The sequence below is a fragment of the Zeus faber genome (genome assembly GCF_960531495.2).
Source record: "Zeus faber genome assembly, chromosome: 10".
In the NCBI taxonomy this organism is placed as follows: Eukaryota; Metazoa; Chordata; class Actinopteri; order Zeiformes; family Zeidae; genus Zeus; species Zeus faber.
In genome coordinates this window covers 23,065,152-23,089,272 of record NC_137199.1, presented here as the reverse complement: position 1 = coordinate 23,089,272, position 24,121 = coordinate 23,065,152, and the positions used below count along the sequence as shown (strand labels likewise).

Genomic DNA, 24,121 nt, shown 5'->3' with positions numbered 1-24,121 from the left:
TCCATCGTGAAAAACAAGTGTGAAAGAGCACCATATCTTAAGGCAAATATATGTGATCCCATTCGTGATTTTGATAAGTCAGCTGCTTGACGCATCATGTCATAATGCTGGAAAGAACTTTATGCGGCGTCTGTTCAAACGTTGACGATGGGAGTCGGGAGGGGAACCAGCGCGGTTCGCTTCAGCCTTCTTGACGGATCGTCACGTTGCTCCTGCGGTTCGACGTGAGGTAAAGATGTCTGACTCGTGCCGCGTCTTGTCGTACCCGACAACGCGGGACACACTCTGCACTTGAACAGCTGTGTTTCAGAGTTGACATCTCTTTAACTTCCAAAATAACTCAAAAGCTGTGCTTCTCGTTTTTTTTGTAGCGACTCCTCTGGGTTTGTTTTTTAATCCAAAGCATTGCTTTTGGTGAAGTCTTCACTAGGAGCCTTGTGTTGTATAGTTCAGCGTAGGTCACATGATCAAAAAGGCCGGGTCTGATTGGATGATTCGGTTTGCCCGCAGTGCGTGGAAGGCACGGCAAGTGGTGACGTCAATATCCCCAATATTTCTTTGTGATGTGTATATTGGGTATATTAATAGCTCTAACTAGATTTGCAGGCAACAGGTTGTCTTTATTTTAAACCTACGTCTTCCGAATTTTGTTTTCCTCATGTGTGCTGCAAGTGGCGGTGCTGTGTGTGTGTGTGTGTGTGTGTGTGTGTGTGTCTTTATGCCTGCTGTACCTTTGAGGTGTCCGACACAGTATCCCAGTTGCCGCCGGTGAGAGAGAACTTTCCGGAGCCTATTCGGAGCAGGATCTCCTCTGGTGTGTCGTTGGGTCCGTTGGCGAACGGCGTGTAACTGGAGTGTGAGGGCACAGGAGGACTGGGTGAGAACAACCGGGGGTAGGAGGAAGATTTCATTCATTCTGCGGTACGTAGCGTGTGCGTAGTCTTACCCTGCCAGCATAGTGTACAATAAAACCCCAAGGCTCCATATGTCGCAGGCCGCGTCGTAACCTTGTCGCATTAATACCTGGAGAGACACACGCACAGACACACACGCAGACAGACAGACAGACAGACACAGACAGACACAGACAGACACTAGGGTTACATGTGTGGGTGCGCTCGTTGTATATTTATTTTCTTTTAGTTTATCCTTACTCTCCTTGTCATCCCACTTTATCACAATGTGTTTCCTGATCTCAACTTTACACCCCCCCCCCCTCACCTCTGGTGCCACAAAGTTGGCCGTGTAGCAGGGGGTGAGGAGCAGGCCGTTGCCCCCGCGGAGCTGCTTGGCGAAGCCAAAGTCACAAATCCTGATGGAGTCAGGGTTCCCCGAGTCGTCCATGTACAAGATGTTACTGGGCTTCAGGTCTCTGTGCACCACCTGGTGGTGCGGTGGAGATGAAATATTACAACCAGTCATAATGACCTCTATCTATGTACACATCCACAAATGGTGTATATCCACAGCTCCATGCTGGATTAAAAGCGCAGACAAGGGGGGGGGGGTCCAGAATCAAATAAATATAAGCATGAAGGGAAGTTGGCAGCATGTGCATGTATGTTCTTGCGTTCCTCACCCCTTGGCAGTGGAGGTAGTCGACTGTCTTGGTGATGGTGTAGAGCACGGCACTGGCCTCTCTCTCGGAGAAGAACTTCTGCCTGAGGATCTTATCGAGTAACTCCCCTCCCTTCATCAGCTCCGTCACCACGTACACATACCTGCCCTCGTCATACACCTTACCCGCGCGCGCGCACACACACACACACACACACACACACACACACACACACACACACACTTTCAAAACTCATCCCCCTGTTTGAACAAGTTGTCATATCAGTTATCATACACAAAAGCAACTGACGTCTTTCAGAGTGATGATGTTGGGATGCTGGCCGTATCGCATCAGGATTTCGATCTCCTCAGAGGGGTCCCGCTTACTCTTGTCAATAATCTAAAAAGGCAGAAGCATCACCACAAACACAGGGCTCGTTCATTTCTTTTTCAAATGCAGACAATCAAAAATAAGTGCAAGTCAAATCATCAATCAAATCGCGCTCTTCAGTGTGTTGTGTGTGTGTATAGTCGGGATGGACATTTAAAATTTTTGGTTTTTGTGGTCTACGACCAACAAGAGTTTCAGTCGATTAGTCGACTATCCATGACGTAATCACCCACCCCCAAACATATACACCATTAACCGCACGTAACTACTCGGGATGCGACAGTACACAGAGCGTTATCAAACTGTTCAGTAAGCCGCCTACGGTTCAATACACACATGTAAACCGCTGGTATTGGGATAATAATCGATCAGCAACACCTTACCCTAAGTTGCTGTGGCGCGGTCGCAGACGGGCAAGCGTTAATCACCCATCCAATGAGTAATTTCCGCTACGTTCCGCAATGTTTGTTTACACTCTGTTCTGTCGTTGGTCTACCTTGCCTTTCAATACTTTGGTGCCGAAGCTGCAAATGACCCGGCATCACAGTAGTAGAACCATGGCAAGACAAGCTTCATCCCACACAACGGGCACCCAGCTGGGGTAACATAACATGACGCCACACTTCGCACTGTCTCGCCGCCGTCATTCCCTCATACAAGCACGTCTTCTGTGTACTACACTAATTAGAGTGTGGGCGGAGTATATCGTGACGCGTGTGCTACACAAGTAGTGTAAATAAATTAATAAATAATCGTCGGGGGGGGGGGATCAATAGTCAACATCACTGCCAGAGTTGACTAGTCAATTAGTGCAAACTACTCAACTAATCAATTAGTCGACTAATCATGCCCGTCCCTAGTCTGTAGTTTTAAAACTGCGGTGGTGCTGCCCTCTCCTGGCTCAACACTCACTACATTTGAAAAGATTCTCCTTTCCAATTGCAATAATGCCTGAAATCTCCTTCGACCAGTGTTCTTGTCATACCTACACTTGAAAAGTCTGCTTGCATGCAAACCTGCTGTTACTGTTCTACTGAGAGCAAATACAGAATTTTGTTTAAATTGGGGAAAATACAAATATCGAATCGTGCAGTATTTATGAGGGATTTGTCCTAGATTCTGTCTTGAAAGTTGCTGATCTCTATCACTTAACCTGTAAAGCCCGACGGACCCTGCCAAGGGTTATTTTTTGGCTTTTTGCTTTTCCTTTTACTTTTTTCTCTGCACAATGTGGTCCCTCAACTGTCACTGAATTGTATAAATTGGATATGACTGGGAAGCTGGGAAGATTCCTGTGAATCCGAAGAGCTCAATTGCATTCATGTGTGATGAAATATGGCCCCATAGTAACCATTTCAATATAATATTTAAAACTGTACTGTACTGTATAAAATGAGCTATTGTGACCTCCATGATAATCAGCCTCATGAAACTCTTAACCAAGAATCTAGACACACAAACCATTCAGAAAATGTATGGGATGTCCAGGTACATCAAAGATACGTTTTTTTTGAGCCATTTTCATAAAATAGTGCTTGTCATCTCTAATTTTCAAAAGTTATTGATACTGCATCACAGCAGATTTATGAAGTGTTTTTCAAGGTCATGAGGTCCTCGGGTGGGTCTTTTGGGGGAATTTCTGACCCCTGCCCATTCTCGAGGGTCAAAAATGGCTGTACTGTTTGACTTACTGTTTGATTATTTTTGTTATTATTCCAAATATTTGAGTTTTGGATACCATTGACACCTTCGGCAGTGTGAAAATCCACATTATTGTGTGTGATTACCTTCACAGCATAGTCCATGGCAGAGACCCGGTGTACACAGCGTTTACAGATGGAGTAGGAACCCACTCCTATGTCCTCCTGAAGGTCATACAGGTCTGAGAACTGGGCCGAGCCCGTATGCATCTGGAATATATAATAATAATCATAAAAAAACCCATAATAATATCAATAATATTTGTGCAGCAACTTTAATGTACAACATGCAGCTTTAAGTGCTTTTCATTCAAGGGGACCTATTACGCTTTTCCTTATTTTCTTACAATGTTGGATGTTTATATTAGAAGTGGCCACAAGTTTCAAATAATGAGGTCCGGTCATCTGCTCCATCCAATATGCAGTGCTTTTCTCCAAACAAAATCGATAAAAAATTTTGTTTTTATTATAGATTTCTTTGCATCCCAGAGTCCCCGTGCAGTGTCCGTGTCTCCCACATGCTTGCAGAACGGCAACGAAAGTCAGAACTAACTTGTAAATTAGGCCTTGTAGATCTAATATGAGTGAAGATTCGGCAACCGGACTGCTTATTTCTAGCCTCAAATCTGTTCAGAAAGAGATTTTGGTGGAATTATAAGGTGATATCAGTGAAAGTTATGGACTAAATACAACGAAACCCGGAAGCCAGGCTCAAATGCCATTGACTCACAGAACTCAGGGCCTCGGGAGGGTGGCTCCTCCCACAAAAAACAGCCGGTTTTGAAATAAGAGGGTCACAGTTGCAATGACAAACGGCATGTTACAATGATTAGAATGCATAATCTGAGTACTATTTTCAGAATGTCAGTCATGTTTTGGGGATCTCAGAGACCAATAATAAGTTGTGTAAATATGGGCATAATATGTACTCTTTCATGGAAGGCAATTAAATAAGACAAGACAAAATCCAAGGCATTGAAATAATAAATACTTTCCCGTCCTCAAAAAGGAGATTTAAAGCTTTTTTTAAGGCTTAAACATGTCTCCCATTTGACTGAATTTAAGCACAGCGAATAAGCTTGTGTAGACTAGTAACTTTCTCAACAGAAGCAGTTCAGCGAGGATGTGCTACGAAAAGTTGTGAACCGACATTTTAATAATGCCTTAGAATTATAGGGCAAACATAGCAAGGTCAAGTGAGCGGGTGGAAGATTTACTCTCTACTGAAATATAATAGTTCTAGGAGCAGTGGGCTGCCATGTAGAGGCGCCCGGGGAGCAGGTTGGGAGTTAAGTGTCTTGCTCAAGGACACATCAGCACGCTACCAGGAGGAGCCTGAGATCGAACCAGCAACCAGCAACCTTCCAGTGTTTCCCACATGTAGGAGCTGACGGTTGTCAAAGTGGTAGTTGAAACAGCTGGTTACTCGTGTATATTGCACTTTTCTGAGAAAATACTTCCACATGACTCCGGTGTAAAAAGGATGAACAAAATCGTTTATTCCAAGTTCCACAGGTAACAAAATACGTCCACAACAAAATCTCTTTAGCAAGAGTAAATCCAAAGTTAAGTAATAACTCCTTAAATAAAAAAACTACAGTAAGAAAACTGTGTTGCTCCACCTCTAAAAAAATAGAAATAAAAAATTGCAGACGCCCCAAACCCATTTAAGGAGAAAGATGACCCAAAGAGGCGCTCGAACGAGAGAAGAGCAGAGGACAAAAAGGGTCAAAACACTGCTTGGACTATGGAAACTGTGGAGGGACAAATACGGTAGAAGTGCAATAACTTTGTAATTGGAATAACGGAACCAAAGGACCGCCTAAAAAAGGCTTCCGAAGCTCATCTATTGTAAACATCATTATCAGCACCGTTTTTGGCCCGTGTCACCTAGGTAAATATCATTTCTACGTATAAAGTGAATGTCAACAAGAACACTAGAATGTATGATTAACACACATGTCTAAGGTGCTTTGGCTCCTACACCACACAGACTTTACTTGGGTGGGCCGCCCAGGTGTATTAACGGCCGCCAAAGTATATACTGTATGGGGACCCATTTTAGCATTAATTTCAAATTACTCATCTGTCTGAGAGAACAATGTCATCCGCAATGGATTTTAGATGACATGCACACGGCTCTCTGCAGTGCTCCAAGCAGGGAGTGATGCTGCGTTCAGGGGATCTCGGATAACATCGGTATCAGCTTTCGGCCAAATTGTTATTTTAAACATCAGTATCCCTAGATACAAGTAAATCTCCTCATGGCTGCCTGCCCTTTTACAAGGTTGACAATTTCAACTATTGAAATTGCCAGAAGCTGAAGCATTATGCTTTTAAAAAAAACATAGCAAATTCTTTGCATTTTGCGACAGAGACTTGGTTTAAAATATCAGATACAGCGGTGGGATTTAGCATTCGGTCAATGGTGTAACATTGTATTCTAGGGTCAATACTTCTCTCTGTGATGATCTTTGAAAAATTGACTTTTCGTACAGAAAGAACAGCATTGTTACATGCAATTGAGCATTGTTTATAAATGCTACGATGGACCTCAAGTCCAGATCTTCTCCCTTTCATTTCAGCTGCTCTGCATGATTTCTTGAGCTCAGAGTTATTTATCCATGCGGATGACTTCCCACATAATCTCTTTTTGACCTCGAATACACTTTGTTCTGTGTGTTGATCAGATGCACTTCATGCGTTTCATGTACTGAGCAGTTTGAACGATCTGAGTGCAGTTATTTTTCAAATTTCTGAGAACTTCCGTTCAGCTGTCACAGTTTCTAAGTTTCACATTCATGTTCCTGGTTAAAAAAAAATTAACACCAAAGAATATACAATAGTGTTCAGACAGATATATTAGACAATGGACAACCGGGTCAAGTGCGTTACCATCTTGTGGTGTAAGTTCCAAACTGTCCAGTAACTGATTCAATCCCATAGCCTTCAGCCATATTGCCATATTTCTTTAGCCATATTGTCATGTGGATGTTTAGATCACCATTCAAAATGATTCCATCCCATCTGGTGACAAGTGATGTCAATTCGGAGTACTCTGAGAGGAAGAACGATAGTTGCCTATGAGGCCGGTGGAGCGTCAAAATAAGCACTACAGTTTTAGCCTTGAGGACAAAGGCCAGCTATTCAAAACATCATGTTAAAGAACCCAACTGTAGTTTATATGTGTGGTTTTATAACAATTAAACTAAATGAGGACCCGTCGCTGGTTGCCTCGACCCGGTAGAGGGCTTTGACCTGGGGAAGAAGCTAGCGATTAAGCAGCCAAACAGCTGGCGGTGGCGGCCGAAGGCAGCAGGACAACGGCCCTGTCCCTCCGAAGCGTTCCTTTCTCCCCGTATCCACGGCTGGAAAGCACACGCTTAGAGTGAAAAACACGCAGAACATTTGCCCACCTCTATGCCCAAATGTCTATGCCATGAATCACATGCCCTATTCTCCCACACCCCCCACCGTGGGAGTGCAGCATGCTCCCGTTATAAATGCCGGCCGGCCACGCACAAACCCCCGCAGTAGCACAAAGCATTGTTTGAGCCCAATACACGCCAGACCGATTGTGCGCTACACCGCTGCGTTCACGGAACACCCCGGCTCGTGGCGCGGACCTTGCGCCCAATCCTGTGGGCACCAAGCGGGCGCTGCCAAAATGTCCACATGGCTTGGCGCGCATGCACGAGGAGTCCGTGGATCCAGACAACTGTCACTGAGGGCTAAGTCATCCAGTTCGCCTGCCCCCAGCCCACTTTCAGGGGAATGATCAAATCGGTGGTGGCGGACAGTCCTGGACCTGCAGACTTTGAACAAGCATCTGATAAAAATAAAATTCCAGATGCTGACCACACATCAATTGATGATGTTTATTCGACAAAATCTGAAAGACGCTTATTTCACATTTTCAATCCCCCCCGGTCCAGGAATTACCTGCCTTTCAGGGGAGAGCCTACGAGTTCCCAGCACTCCTTCACTCATTCAGCCGGTGCTGGACAGGGTGCGGAAGGACATCCTGGTGCTGCAGCTGGTGGCCCTTTATTGTCCCAGCCATCTGTGGTTCACCCATCTGTGCGACATGAGTGTGGGTCCCTTGTGGGAGCTCCCGCTCCGTTAAAACCTACTCACGCAGGTGCACGGAATGATTTGGCACCTGTGCCTATGGTGCCTTTGGGCTTGGTACCTGGTACCTATAGGCCCCCACCGACTGCCCTATAGGGCCAATATTGCAGTTCCTGCAGGAACCGTTTGCTGAAGTGAAATGTAGTCGCTATTTACACGTCATGTGGGCTTGGACGGCTTCACACCAGGCAGTCATCGGCTGGTGTCTTGCTTTGTTGTTGGTGTGCGACGCCTGTGCCTAGGCATCCCTAATCCCTTCTTGGGACTTATTGGTAGTCTTCCTGGTTCTGTGAGGGCCTCTGTTCGAGCCCCTACATGCTGCAGACATCAAGATCATTTCTCTAAAAACAGCCTTGCTGCTGGCGCTCACCTTTGCGAAATGGTTAGGTGAGCTGCTGGCATTGTCAGTCCAGTATAGGTGATATGGTCACGCGCCCTAACGCTTCTTCCACCCCGAAGGTCATTACCACTCCATTTCGTGCTGAGGTCATTGAGTTAGCAGCCTTCTCTCACCGCCTTTTGAGTCAGAGGAGCAGGAGAGGCTTAACTTTGTGCCTTGTTCAGTTGCTGCAGTGTTATATGGGCCTCACTAAGGGCTTTAGGCGTGGGGACCAGTTGTTTGTGTGCTTTGGCGCCCAAGCAAATGGTAGGCCCCTGCCCAAGGAGAGGTTGGGCTCATCGGCTGGTAGTGGTGTAACAGAACGTAGTTGATCCGTACAGATCACCCCCCACAGTTCGGCATGCATGTGAACCGCGGATCAATTGCAAAATTCAACCATCACAGTGAAAAACAGTTTCTAATACCACTGTTAGTTTTTAAAGTAATAATAAAAATAAATCTGGATTCAGAGTTGAAAAGAAGATAGATGCATGCTGTGTTTTGCTAGGGGTCTTGCCCGTCGTGCCGGCGCTGGTTAGGCGTTCCGTCTGAGCCGGGCAGGTAGTGCTCAGCACGGGGCTTCTCATGTGGTCTCCTTCGGTGGGGGTGGACTCCTGTCATCGCACCGGGCTGCCTGGGTACCTGTCCTCTGGCGGTCTTGGTGCGCGGGGCGCTCGTTGGCCGGGGGGCGGGCTGTGGGTGGGAGGGCCGTCTGCCGCCCTCTGTTCTGTGGCCCGCATGCTCAGCGGCTGGGGCCTGATGGGGGCTAACATCTGGGTGCCCTGAGCTGAGCACACACAGCTACGTAGATGGGCGCTCGGGGCTCGCAGCCGGGTGGGGCGTCTGGTCGGCACCGGTAGGGCGGACCTCGAACCTGCGCGGGGTCAGGTGGGCATGGGGTCCCGCCGGCTCGCCTAAGGGGGGACCGGTTCGGGCTGGGTGTTGGGCCGGGTTCTACGCCTGCGTCCTGTGCCTGCACAGGGGGGTGGGCTGTATGTGTGCGCCTCAGGGGTGCGGGGTCTCCTCGTGCTCCTTGGGACTGGGTTATGCTCCCTGGGGCCGGTCGTGGGGATTGGTCCACGGGCTTCCAGCTTCTCTGGGGCCGGGGAGGCGGTATTCTGTGGCTTCTGGACACGGGGGGGCTTCGGGGCCCTTTCCGCTGCTTGGAGGCGCTATGACATAATACCGACCTTATACACCAGAAGCAATTGGGATAAGTCCTGTACACTCACCGGTGGACACATGCATGCATGCACGCACGCACGCACGCACACCCACCACCGGCACCTGCTCTGAACGCATCCCAGCACTGTGATGCATCCCTCTCCTTTCTTCCTCATTCACTGCCATAACAATGACTGGAAGGGGCCACATGCCCAATTGGTGTTCCAGTTTTCCTGGACATAATTAACTTTGTTTTTTCGATACATGTTGTCTTTGGATGTTTATGTTTTTCTGTGTACATGTTGTTTCTTTTCATGTTTATGTTTGTTTACGTGAACCTCCCTCTCAGGTGATCACCATAATATCGCGTGATGGTATACAGTCCCATGAGTAGTAGACCACAGTCCCTGCGATAGGGAACGTCCAGGTTGCGTAGGCAACTACAGTTCCCCGAGTAGGGACCAGATCTATTACTGCGCTGCGGCACACTGTCCTTCCAAAGCTCTCAGCAGCAAAAAGAGGAGGAAGTGGAAGTTGAGCCGCAATATATACCCACGGGGAAGGGACGGAAATGCGGCATCGTCACTTCCTCGGTCTTCCTCGGTCTTCTTCTGGCTCGGTCATTCTTTCAAGCGTCTCGATTGGATTACGTTATCTGACGATCAGTCCCATGAGTAATAGATCTGGTCCCTCCTCGGGGAACCGTGGATGCCTACGGAACCTAGACGTTCGGCTTCAATCATGCACTGATTTAATTGATCACCTATACCTTTGGATTATAATAATTAGCAAATCCAGATGACTGACAGGAAAACTGATGAAGACTGAAATCCCTGCCTATGAACCGACATTTCTTTGCATGTTATTATTTAGACAAAAATCATGTGTCACACAATGTTACAGCACGTCTGAATTATCAAATGATCACAATCCTTTATCTCCATCTTATCCGTTTGTGTGTGTGTTTGTATACCGGAAGGTTACTTCTTTGTGATTTAAATCGAGATTTATCATTTAACTGAACACATGCAGTGCATTTGTATGCAACTGTAAAAATCCAGTTTATGTGTCACCTTTTAAAGCTAACCTGTGCTCTCTTAGATCCTGACATTAATAAAAAGCTGTAATTAACTTTTATCCTTCATACAGTGTGAGTGTGATTGTGTGTGTGTGTATACCTGCACTATAGGCAGTATGCTGAGTAGTGATGAACTCTTGTTCTCATCCAGAGATGTTGGAGCAACAAAGCTGAAGCCTTTGAAGAGCTGGTGGGCGTTAGCACTGGGAGGGATACCTGGAGAGTCTAACAAACAACACACAAAAACCATATGTAGAAGTTTTGTAAGAGCGTTGCCATGATGTGGTTTCCATGGTTGCCAGAATGGCAGCTGATTTTTGTCTGCATGTGTGTAGGTGTAAATGTACCTTTAGGTGTTTTTGCGGTGAACTCCGGGTCAAAGCAGAACGTATCGTCCGGTTTACCTGCAGCAGGCTTAAACGGGGGCTGGAGCTCTCTTCTGTACAGTTTCTGTTACGGACACGGACACGGACACACACACGGACACACACACACACACGGACACACACACACACACACACACACACACACACACACACACACACACACACACACACACACACACACACACACACACACACACACACACACACACACACACACACACACACACACACAGCTTAGTGCCAATTTGATTTGAGCGTGAACAGTTGAGAGATGTGGCATTGACCAGACAAGATTAACCCCCCCCCCCCCCTTCCCTGGCTCAGTCCGTCCAACTACACCCTGCTGGCTTGTAAATGCTCATGCAGGGCTATTAGAGCACACACATCGAGAGCTGGCCTTCGGCCCAGACACGCAAAACACACCACACACATACGGCATGACCAAGACCGAGGGCCAGCAGTCAGTTGGCCAACCTTCTGTGAGGTGTGAATCCCCAACAGAAGCCGAAGGGTTTTGTTTTATTTGTGTTTGTGATAAAGTGACACTTTCGCACATATGACCTAGGCACATTGCAGACTGCTCCTCTCCGTCCATTTTATGTAGGAGGAAATTTAGACGTCACGGATAGGGGTGGACGATAAATTAATGCAATATTGCTATTGTGATACGAGATTTTGGTTATGGTAATATTGTGATATAGCTGAGTGGTGTCTTTAAGGCTGCATTAGATTAAAAAAAAAAAAAAATGCAATTCTCTGAACTTCAGACTGTTCTAGCTGTTTTAAACAGCACCTCTATTTGCCTGGTCATAATATCTACATCACTTACATTTCTTGTGTTTAAATGTCTTATGAAAGCAACGATTGTAATCCGCAAAATATTTTCTAATTATCGATACAAAGGTATTTGTCTAAAATATTATTATTAATTATTTCGTCAATATCGGCCAGCCACAGTTAGTTCAGTAGCATGCTAGTCTGGGTGCAGATGTCCATGTACCTCATAATGTCATTAGGACGTTAACATTCTTGAGACATTTTATTTGGATATAAACTGTGAACTGCAGATGTGTATAATTAGTTGTTTAATCAGAGTCCATCGTATTTAGTGTCATCTGTACTGCCAAAAGGTCTGTGTTGGCAGGGTTTCAACTCAAATCTCCATTATTGGATTCATATCCATCTAATGCAAACTACCCTCTACAGATGTATATACTTTTTTTAAACACGGCAGAAAATACAACTGATTCTTCAAATGCTCAAGGCTGAGTTTATGATCTCAGGCCCTCAAAAAGTGCTTCACATACCTGTTGACAAAGCTCGCCAGACATCGCAAGGACATCTGTTGTTGCCGCAGCAACACCTCAGTACCGTCTGAACCATAATTCCCTTGCTTGCATTTTATGTCCCACTCGCATGTCAAGGGGGAGGAGGGGAGGGGGGAGAAGGCCAAGCAGGCACGGCCCCAAGACACAGGTTAAACAAAGTACATACTTTGATCTAGGCCAGGACTGTTTTTGTCTGGGTCGAGATTTTCCAGGTTCTTTGCCCGGTGTGAAAGGTGGAAAAAGGGAAACGGAAGAGGCGTGTGCACTCACATTCCAGTCGATGGTGGAAAAGAAAGCGTGCCGTTTGATCTCCTCCACGCCGTCGGCCCCCGCCCCTGAAGAGACCAGAGAATGAGTTTGCGTACATTTGAGTGTGCTTCGAACCTATGCTGAGGTAATAAACAGTTCTGCCTCAGCAAGTGGTTCACAGAAAAACAAACACCTTCATTATTTTTCCGCTATCAGAAGGTCTACGCCGCCTTATACAAGGACTTGTTCATCTACTCCGTCTGTATACCAATGCACCTTGTGAGTGTCTATGAAAATCCTCTGTGCGAGGTCACCGTGGGGTGAGGTGGACGCCTCTTACCGAGTCTGTTAGCGGGATTACGTTTGAACAGCATTCTCAGCAAACTTTGCGCCTCAAGACTTAAAAACTGCGGCATTCCCAGCTTGGCTCTGCGAAGACGACAAAAGACAAAAAGGGAGTCGGAGCGACGATTAGCTGAGGGCCGCCGTGGAGGCCGCGGTGTCGAAGTGCATCCCCGGGAGCGGAGACTCACTTGAGAATCATGTTCATGGTCTCGTTGCGGTCCTTCCCTTGGAACGGTAACGTCCCCGTCAGCATCTCAAACTGCAAACCCGCAACAAGGAGGAAAAAATAAACAGAGAAACTATGTCTCCCGCCCCAACAGGTAAAATAAATGCGGTAATGAAGACTACACTGAGCAGCTTGATATTTATTCGACTCACAAAGTCAACAAATCACTTTGCAATGCTAAACATCTAGCTCAACGCTGAGGGTTCAAGATCAGTGACCGTCTGTATGTCCCTCTGTGCATGCGTACCATTAGAACTCCCAGAGACCACCAGTCAGCACTCTGTGTGTGTCCTCTCCTGTTGACCACCTCAGGGGCCATATACTCCACCGTACCACAGAAGGAATACGCCTTCTTATCAGCGTCTACTGATTCTTTACTCAAACCAAAGTCTGCAAGAGAGGCGCACACACACACACACACACACACACACACACACACACACACACACACACACACACACACACACACACACACACACACACACACACACACACACACACACACACACACACACACACACACACACACACACACACACACAGGAATAAAGGAAAGCACACATTTATACTCAGATGAAGAAGATAGCTCTATCATATGAAACTAGAGAAATATACAAATATCCATTCTCAGGTTCCTTGAAACAAGGAATATAAACTCTCCAAATCCTTTATAATTATTACATTTATCTGCGATGTACAGCAGATATATGTGTAAATAGTATCTATTCCATTTGTGCATTTATTACTTTACAACATTAACTGTTGGACCACCAACAAGTCACTGGGTTTGAACTTTAACTGGAAAAAAGCTAATAAAACGGTAAACCAAAACATACCTGTTAACTTGATATGACCAGCTTCATCAAGTAATATGCTGGAAAAAAGTAAATTAATGTTCAGAGGTGATTTTAACTGAACAATCTTTATTTGAAGCCTCAATAGTATTTTCAACTGTCTCAGGTGAAATGACTGTTCAAAGAGACACTGCCATCATAGGACTGTGCAGATCACAGAAGGGCTGGGTTACGCCAAGCGGTAATATGCCAACAGCTAAAATGGTTTTAAAGATCGATAGGTTGACCGATATAGAGAAGACTCATGATATACCTTGATCTTGATTCAGTTTAAGGCCCAAACTATTTTTTCTCAAAATGTGATAAGTCAATTTTTTTGCATATGTTTCAATTATTTTTGGATAATGATAATACACACAGAACGCAGAATATCTTAGGATTTTTGCAACACATTTGTTGGCCTACTTTCTGCTTTTAAGAAGCAGGGCCATTTAAAATATCAAGCTATAAGAAACAGATGACCACCCTCGTGAGCAAGCAGTGTTGTAAATGCCAGTGTGAAAAGAAAACTGCAGTGTCTTAATAAAAGACATGAACAATAAATCTAGGAATGTAATGTTCACATATAAAAAAAACCCCAAACCATATATTATTATAAGTCAAAACCAGTAAGTGCAGATTCAAAACAATTACATTACAAATTACATTACATCACAACAATAATATCAATACAATTAATAACAGTGTGTGAGGTGAGGTTATGGGTGAAAGGCAAGAAGCTGAGGGTTCATACTTCTCTGGCTTGAGATCTCTGTAAACTATGCCCAGGTTGTGCAGATGGTCGAGAGCCAGGGCCAGCTCTGCAAGGTAGAATTTCACATCCTCCTCTGTAAACATAACCTAACAAGAACTGGACAAATTTACTCGCAGGACTCGGAAGAGGAAACAGAAGAGCAACAGCAAACAGAGAAAACAGGAAATAATCATTACAACATTTACTAGGGCTGGGTACCGGATCTCATGATTTGATTCAGACACAAAGGGGCACGATTGGATATGGGTTCAAGTTGATATTGATGAGACGGATAACGATACGATTCCATATATCGATATACTGACATTTTATATATAATGAGAACTGCAACCAACTGTTCCACATATCAGCTGATGTGCATGACAAAAACATTTCACATATCTCATAAAGAAATGTAATATTTCAATTAATTTGTGACTTTTGTGGTATTTAATTTATGTGGAAAACGGTTGCATTTCGTCCAAAAGAAAAGTACAGGTTAGAATATTCATATCGATTCAGAAATTGTAGCAATAGAATTCAATTGCATCCAAATATCCATGTTTTTTTAACCCAGCCCTACCAATTACAAATCAAAACAGCAACATGGCAAGGCAAGCTGCAGAGTTATAGACTGCCAGCAGCTACCTTCTTAGGCCTTCATTATCTATTATCTAGAAACACAGAAAACCTATCTGAAAGAACAATCACATTTTGTTGGGGAGTTTTCTGAAAGCATTTGAAAGAGAATAGTCTGGTCCTCTAAGTGACAGGTTATCTTAGTTCCAAGAAAAGCATCAGCCCAACTGAATAAAAGGCAAAACATCAGACAGAATGAGATAAATGAGATTGCCAATGCTCATGTTAGGTTTAATTCTTTGTTCTATATCAAATGTGTGGCTCTGTTTGTAGTCATCACCCATACAACTGCTGTGTGAATGCGGAAGCATAACTTGGCATTCGCAATTATGATTTCAGCAAATACATCTAACAAAATTTAAATTGTCCTTTAAATTCCTCATTAAGGTATGCATTCTGTGGGCGTCGTGACTAAAGACACAAAAACAGTGTGCAGTCTCTTTCACCTGACATAAAGCAATTTTAATAAACTGCAACTCACGTTTTTTTTCCCGACTCAAGAAATTGGCTCTTATTTCTCTCTGCACTTACATTCCACTTTAAAAATGATGTGTGCACAGACATTAGCAACAGAGAGGAAACACCAACACTCTCTTGTTATTGTCTACTGGGATTTTAAGCGGGAAAAACAAGATGGCCAATTATACAAATCTAAAGTGTTAATAGGCGCCAAAGGCCTGCAGGGATGGCAAGGCCCAATCTTCACTATAACAGTGTATATCATGTCCCTCCAAGGCGTGCTGCTTTGGGACCCTCTCGCCGTTAACTGGCTGGCCCAACTCTCACAATCAGGTTAAAAAAAAAAAAAAAAAAAAATTGTTTTTGCCTCAGTATATATAATTTATTGTTCTGACCTGGTGTATTGTGCACATTCAGCGTTTATTCTAAATTGTATTTATTCAAATTTTTATTTTATAAAATAATTTATATTATCCCCGAGCTGCTATTTTTATGTTGTATCCATGAGAGAGAGAGTGGAATATGCTGCACATGTTGCCAATAAATAAACAGTTGTCAATTCATGATACTTTCTCATCTCTTATTATTAATACTTAACATACTGTACAATGTAGCTAAGAATAGTTCAATAAATAAATAATGCTACATGATAAATAGAAGGCTTCAAATCTACCCTGTGATCAGTTATCGGTATCCGCCGATACTGCTACCAGCGATCGGCCCAAAAAATTGTGATCGGAGCACCCTTAACGGGAATATATATATATATATATATATATATATATATATATATATATATATATATATATATAAAATGCCCTGTTATTATCCACCAGAAAAAATAAACAATCCCTAGTCTCCCTCCAGTTCAAAGAACCAACCACAAGCATTCCTGTTCAAAATAAGGACTTGATGACTGCAGACTTAGACCCTGCGTTATCGTAGACCTTTACGCACCTTGTCCTGACCGCAAAAAAAATCATCACCGTGATTAAAAGGTGAGATGCTACTTGTTGTTCAGTCCAGTACATTTGGGCACCTAATCATCTACACAGGGATTGTCGCTCTTCTATCGCCACAGACAGTTGGACCTCGAGAAAACTATCTGTTGACGTCGAGGCTGAAGGCCAACGCACACCTCACTGGCCTAACTGAAAATGATACCGCTTAGCCACAGCACGTTGACCAACTGGGGGGGGTATACTAGAAAGGCAAGCTAACGGCATCGGCACAGTAGCTGCTACTCTGAAGTTTTCTGGAGCACAAGAGTGGCTTACTTCTAAACAGAGGAGAGAACACACCGTATTTTATGACACACACACACACACACACACACACACACACACACACACACACACACACACACACACACACACACACACACACACACACACACACACACACACACACACACACACACACACACACACACACACACACACGATGGACTCAATTTGGTCTAACAGATTGAAGGACAGGCCCATTTATCAACTCTAGGGAACAACATGAGCATTCAGAGTCTTTATTTTCTTTTTAACCTGTAAGTGATGCCTGCTCTTTATTCTTACAATATACAAATACACTTGCGCTTCACACAGTGTATTAGGTACACCTGTACAACCCATTGTAATCCAAAACACCAGCTCTGCCATGAATTCTACTTTTATTAAGTTTATAATGGTCAGTTCTTGCTGTCATAGCATTGGAAATGTGTAAATTCCATTCTATGTTCATAACTGAGGTCATAGTTAAATGAATATAATGCATCTCAGTACACCACCACCACCAACTATGACCTTGATGCTAAAAAATATTATTGAACACCTCTCTATGACAGCGTAAAGAAAAACCCTAAACATTATAGGCAACATAAAGCAAAATTGACGGCTGAGCTGGCGGATTACACTGGATTGTACAGGTGTACCTAATAAAGTGCTACACGGAGTGTATATCAACTTTATTTCGTCAGTAATTCTCATTGAGATCAAGATATCATTCCTCCATACCAATCAATATCACTGATCAATTTATATTGATTGATATGTTGGATGTTAGATAATTATGTTGGATAATCTGTCATGACGTTAATTGTAACAAAAAAAAAAAATGGCATCAAATCAACAAGTTACTTTAACTGAAGACCAAAGTTTAATTTTACGTTTTGCAGCACAATTATGCAACTACTCCTTACTTAAATACATACTGGATCGAGGCGATACCATTTTTATGCATATTTGATACTTGGACCTGCAAGCATATGCAATAGGTTTGGCTTCATGGTTCCATAGGGATTTTTCAGTTTTTCAAACTTCAAATTATGAAAACAGATTATATTGGCATACTGTGGATGATAGATGGATGAGTGGTACTTTGCGTCCATTATATTATTTACTCTAAGAAATATTATAGTTGGCTTCTTATTGATGCCAAGAAGTTAAAATTTTAAATTTGCTACATGGTCGTAGCTGAGTTTGAAAACCCAAGTCAATTTATCAAATTGATATTTACTGCTGTAGTCCAGTTTGAACTCAATTATGGTTGTCACATTTTGTTGAGCCAGCTTAATTAAACAAATCCTTATTATGCAATATCCCTCTTTGCTGTATACCTTCTAGTTTTTGAATACTCATAGAACAACCTGTAGCCCTCTCCAGACTTTAAAGAGGAGGGTGCAGTTTCGTCCCAACCTCACCCCAGCAGGGGTTACAATCCGTCAAGGTCAAACTAACTCATTCTTCACAGGTTTGTTTACATGAAGCAGGACTTACAAGCCTGGCAAACAAGCCTGCACTCATCAAGGGACACTACAACCAGCACAACGCATCGATCATCCAAAGTAATGTTTATATTACATGTACTGATACGTAGATGGCCAATATTTATCGTATTTGTATCTCTCTTTAAATATCCGCCCCAAGAAATACACCTTAATTGGGTGCTGCTCCTCATTCATATTCATCCTAGGCCTCTTAAATTCAGACAACAATCACCTGTTCAGTGCTTAAAATATCTGTCACATCATGTATGGTTGAACAGCTCTATTAAACGCTGGCTTTGTCCTTGAAATAGTGTTTTTTGCCATTACGTAACAGTGCAGCACATCAATCGTTCCACTCCAAGTCATTGCACTTGCAAATTTTCTAGGTGAATACAGTCCATTGTGACAGAGATGTTCATGTCAGAGAATGCAATGCAACATGAATTGAGCTTACCTCTTTGGATAAGCGAGTGAATACGTCCCCTCCCCTGAGAAAGTCCAGTATTAAATACAGTTTTCCTTCTGTCTGAAAGGCTGAAAGATCAATAACAACAGAACAGGCAAATTACAGACAAAACTATTGTGTATTTCAGATAACTGGTTATTAGGTGTCTCACACACACACACACACACACACACACACACACACACACACACACACACACACACACACACACACACACACACACACACACACACACACACACACACACACACACACACACACACACACACACACACACACACAGCTGTAATATTAGCTGGGATACATGGAAAAGTGACCAACTTATGGCATTAAGTTCTTCCATATTTCCCTTGGGGTGGCGGGTTTGTTGGGGGAGGGTGCGATCGGGCTGCATTGTGTGTACCTGTCTTCCTCTCCGGCGGTACCGACGATGCGTGCACTAGCGATGCATTGGCACGTTTTTATTTTAGATGTAGGTTCTTTTATTTTACGTCTCCTTATGGAACGAGTCAGCTGCGCGCGGAACGAAATGTGCGTAATGGGAACACTTTCTCTGTGACCCTCTCTCCGATCAGCCCCACTCCATGCATTAAGCTCAGAAAATACCGTGGCGCGTCCCCACACTGTTTTTAGTTGTTTTATTTGGAGGAACGGGGCATGGCGCTTAGGGCGCACGGAGAGCCACGTTTGCGGCTGTGACCGGAGGAGTCACACATTTCAAAAAAATGTATTTATGATTCTCCTTATTTCTGATTCCCCATTGAATTGTTATCCCTGTGCATTTTGTAATCTGCAATCTGTTTTATCCTGTTATTGAAATGTACACAGACAAAAAAAAAATAAAAAAAAATAAAACGACTGAAGAATCTCAGTCAACTGACTGGTTTCCGACTGATGATTCGACTCGTCAACTTTCAGGGGGCAGCCCTAGTTTGTTTTGCAAGAGTTGGTTTGTTTGTTGTCTAGATATGAAGACCGATAAAAGCTTTGAAGACCCGCAAGTGTTAAAACTTGGATTTTAATATCTCTTGCTGATATTCTTTTGGAAAAATGTTTTGTATTGTAGATATAATTTTTCCGCCTTTTAAACAAGTCCTTGACCCCCTTTGCAGTTTTCTTTCGATCCGGCCAATGACCATTTCACTACACAAACGTACAAATATACTTAAATCTCTTGTACAAACAAGTAATTGCATAAATTGAATGGACACCCCCCCCCAAAGTTTTACATATAGTGCACATCCATTTTTCCATAAATCTTTAAAAAGACTACACCGAATAGCATTTTCCTTGTATATGCATATGTGCTGGGCAAATAAAGTTCCACTTGAAAAAACAATAGAAACATCTCTTCGACCACACCAACATGCCTCCAGTCTTGTTCTCTTACCGTAGTGCAATTTTACAATGAAGGGATGATTGACTTCCACTAAAATGTCTCTCTCCATTTTAGTGCGAACTCTGTCCCTGACTAGACAAGACAAGCAACAGTTAAACAGAGGACAAACACAATAGTTAATGTTTTATCGTGTGCTTTTTGTTTATTGTAGAAATAAACAAAAATCAAATGGGCTACCTTTCAAAGATGCCTTTTTCAGAACTTTCATTGCATATAACTGACCAGCGTCTGGACCCATGATCTTTCTGACAAGAAATACCTGGGACGACAACAAATAAAAATTAAAAGACAACACTTAGGCCTATAAATACACCAAGGCGGATGAGGTGTTCGCTCACCTTGCCGAAAGAGCCCTGGCCCAGGACCTTGAGCAGTTCAAACTGTGACGGGTCGGCTTTCTCGCAGCCCTCTTTCACATGGTGCGTGATAGGAATCTCCTTATATTCCCCTTCGTCCTGCACACACAAAGATAACCACTGAATTACTATGAGACTTTATTTTTATTTCTTCTAATTTATTGCTGCATTGCCTTGTAAACAGACAAGGGTTGTTTTGCGGCAACGCATCAGAGTCTGTTATTTCCTTTACAATTATCTTTATGGTCATCGCTGTTTCCCAGTGAGCAACCTTAATGATGTGCAGAGTAGTGGATTGGACCCAAGGGTCAAAATTGTTCGATTGCTATTGAGTATCTCACGGAACATGAACACACTTTTGTTTACATTTTTTCAAAATAAAAAGAGTGTTTTTTTTGGGGTATTTCAATTCCTCCCACTACACAGAAAATGTCCAAAGCATGAACCCAAAACCGAGGTATATATTCAAACTGGAGTCCACGGCATACGCTTTAATTTCGGCTCTTTCTAAAAGAATGTGTCCTCTCTGTTTGCTGCGCATGTGGTTTTGTTTCAAGTTACACTATTTGTCACATTTGAATTTGTATAAATAAGTGGTCCTTTACTTTTAAAAGTTTGCAAACCATTGAGCTAGAACAATGGTTCTCAATTTTTTGTTAGTTAGACATTATCCAGACTTTACCCAGCCAGCACCATAGTACCAAGTCTGCGTGATGTCCGATTGAGCAGTAAGTGTGAACAGAACAGTTGATTGCCCGGAGCATTCACAGGGCGCGAAAGGGCAACTCCGGACAATGTCTGGACCTGATGTCCCGAGCAGTCTGGAGCTTTTTTCAGCTAAATACCAACCCCCCTTCACTGGTATTGGGGAAAAAAAAGGAAATTAACATAAATTATGTATTGTACCTGCGTTGTTTTAAACATTATATATAAGCAATATTTGTATCCCCTTGTTTTTACATTTTCGGAGTACCCCCTGCAGTATCCCCATTTGAGGAACACTGCTAGAACTTCGATAGTTACATGGATTTTATTGTGGAGTTACACACTCTCAAGAGACTGACCGCTCAAACAGAAGGGCCTGATTACTCACACAGTGTGTGAAAGACTCTTCTTCCTCCATGGGCTCATCTATGATCTGATGTCCATTGACCTGAAACCAAAACAACACATCAGAGGTGTTAAGTCACGCTAAACATTTTGACGGGGCATGGGCATTGGCTGAGCAGGACGTATTTCTCTAAAAGAGCTTTCGCCCAGGCCACACTCCCACATACATGATGGATGATGATTCAAACGGCAACACAGATGCGACTGATGAGTCACAAGCAGAATCGGTTTGCTCTTAATTCTCGGACTGAAGCTCTTGTTTGTTTTAAAACAATATGGAGTTCATACTCTAAACCAGTCCATCTGTCCAGCTCTCAAACTTGATCTAAAAAGCCTGCCATTATTAACATTCTAGCTTAATCCTCAGTTAAAGCAAAAACATCACATCCGACAGGCTCAGAGGATAATGCGAACTAGAGTTACAGTCGGAAGTCAGCCTCTTGGATAACAGTATTTCCAGTTTCAAGGATTCTGGTTCATTAAATGACCCCTCATTTGACGTGACTGAAGATGAATGTCATTTTCACACTGAACACAGTTTGGTAATGTAATCTACTGCATTTTGTCTACTTGTTTTGGTGCAATGTCTGACCAAACTTACTGTCAGAAATACAAAAACCATAAGAGACGCATTGATGTCTGAAGAGAAACAATATGATGAGCCTACAAGCAAACTGTTTTATATGCAATCCAGATATGTTTCCGTGCAGAGTGCGTTTGTGTGTGCTGAATTCCATCAAGCCTGTGAGGAGGGGGATGACTCATAGAACTACGCAAGCCCACTGAGGGGGTGGAGCCTCCCAAAGACACTCACATGTATGCACATAACATGCCCTCAAAAGCAACATTCTGTTATTTTCTTTTCTGTTTTTTTAGGTTTTTTTTAAGAAAATAGGGACTGATTTGTACTTTAAATAAAATACACAATGCACTAACCAAATTAGTTCTCATGGACATATAGACACGTGCGTAATAGAAATTAATGACCCACAGGCTGGTCAATTACAGGGCTGTGCATGTGTCATTATTCACACTTAAGATTTTTCACTTCTACGTTTGGGATCACGACAGCTTGTAATGGAGGCGTGCAGAACCAGACTAGTCTTTACCAGCCATAAGAACATACTATATGGAGAAAAACCCCCACTATTACTTTCAGTCTGTTTACCAGCATTCATCTAGGAAAGCAGAGACCCTAATTCTCAAATGACATCAAGGCAAAACTAAATGTTTGTAACAACAAGTGACTTGTGTTGGGAAACATTCACCTACAACCTACCTCGTACCTGGGTAGTGGATGGTGATGATATGAAGCCTCGAATCACCTATTTTGGCGTCACGAAACATGTTCATGCCTTTCTAATTCCTCAAGGTCCTTCCACCACATTGTGGGATTCAACCTTGAGTTTGTTTTTTATTCATATTTATAAAAAGATTTCTGTCTCACCCTCGGTCTGGAGGATGATGTCGACGAGTGCGACTGAAATAAACAAACCAAGGTGTGTTGCACATTTTCAGGTTTATTGTATATTGCCAATTTCTGTCTTTTTTTGTTGCGTTTTAGGGTTCTTTTGTCAGAATTATTTAAAATGTTAATATATTTTCTATTATTATTACTTTATTATTATTGCCTACTGGTTTGCTGCGAGCTGCTGTAAACACCACGATTTACCTCCGAGGATGGATAAAGTAGTAATTTATCCGTAACGTGGCTAAAAATCAAACTGCCAGCTGACCAAAAGACAGATAACTCCCAATTTTAACTTGCTATGGAACATACTTCCACGGCTCCGCGTTGACCGGAGAGTGGATTTAACACGAACTCGTCTCCACGCAGTGATCCGCAGACAACACGAGCACCACGTCAGAGCTACAGTGCGGTGTGTCCAGCTGTTAGCATGTTAGCGTGCTACCACTAGCATACACCTCAACACTCCGGCTCTTAACCTTGTGGCGCCTCCGCGTACACGGCGGAGGTTAAATCGAAGCCCGCGGGGGGGGGGGGGCGGACGGTGTTTAAACTCACCTCGCTGCTGACGCTGTTCACCTCCATCTTGTGCCAGGGTTCCTCTGGCGGGGAGAACGGCATCGTAGTCGGGCTCAGACCCCCGCTGCTCCGCGGTGCATGTCTTCCCAGTCTGGAAAGTCCGGAATACTCGGCTCTGGTAACCCCAGAAAACACGGCGCACGCCGCACAACGAGCGGGGGGGGCACTTACGCACACGGGCGGGAGCTGCCGTGGGCCTGCGCGGGGGGGGGGGGGGACGGTTCCTGTTCGTGTCGCGGACCGGACTGGACCGTGCGCTCGCCAAACAAACACCGCTACCCTGCCATGGATGATGCGAATATGGCGGCTCCCGAACGTCAGTGAACGGAGCTTAGTGACGTCACGGTGACGCAATTCGGTGAAGGA

The 24,121-nt window shown here is 43.7% G+C and overlaps 1 protein-coding gene across 1 annotated transcript in view; it reads right to left on the bottom strand.

Annotated features, from left to right (window-relative positions):
* Nucleotides 1-23,902, bottom strand: part of rps6kal (ribosomal protein S6 kinase a, like) — a 27,353-nt gene extending 3,451 nt beyond the window's left edge. Inside the window, exons 1-20 of the mRNA XM_080008552.1 lie at nucleotides 23,735-23,902; nucleotides 21,692-21,751; nucleotides 20,581-20,697; nucleotides 20,420-20,501; nucleotides 20,234-20,314; nucleotides 18,832-18,911; nucleotides 14,522-14,628; nucleotides 13,771-13,808; nucleotides 13,182-13,324; nucleotides 12,897-12,967; nucleotides 12,704-12,792; nucleotides 12,385-12,449; nucleotides 10,748-10,850; nucleotides 10,501-10,625; nucleotides 3,736-3,858; nucleotides 1,868-1,957; nucleotides 1,580-1,738; nucleotides 1,222-1,383; nucleotides 947-1,023; nucleotides 732-849 (exon numbers count right to left, since the gene is read on the bottom strand). Of these exons, the coding sequence (XP_079864678.1) occupies nucleotides 732-849; nucleotides 947-1,023; nucleotides 1,222-1,383; nucleotides 1,580-1,738; nucleotides 1,868-1,957; nucleotides 3,736-3,858; nucleotides 10,501-10,625; nucleotides 10,748-10,850; nucleotides 12,385-12,449; nucleotides 12,704-12,792; nucleotides 12,897-12,967; nucleotides 13,182-13,324; nucleotides 13,771-13,808; nucleotides 14,522-14,628; nucleotides 18,832-18,911; nucleotides 20,234-20,314; nucleotides 20,420-20,501; nucleotides 20,581-20,697; nucleotides 21,692-21,751; nucleotides 23,735-23,797 (1,953 nt within the window). The 5' untranslated portion in view covers nucleotides 23,798-23,902. The remainder of the gene's footprint in view (nucleotides 1-731; nucleotides 850-946; nucleotides 1,024-1,221; nucleotides 1,384-1,579; nucleotides 1,739-1,867; nucleotides 1,958-3,735; nucleotides 3,859-10,500; nucleotides 10,626-10,747; nucleotides 10,851-12,384; nucleotides 12,450-12,703; nucleotides 12,793-12,896; nucleotides 12,968-13,181; nucleotides 13,325-13,770; nucleotides 13,809-14,521; nucleotides 14,629-18,831; nucleotides 18,912-20,233; nucleotides 20,315-20,419; nucleotides 20,502-20,580; nucleotides 20,698-21,691; nucleotides 21,752-23,734) is intronic.
* Between the last annotated feature and the right edge of the window lie 219 nt (nucleotides 23,903-24,121).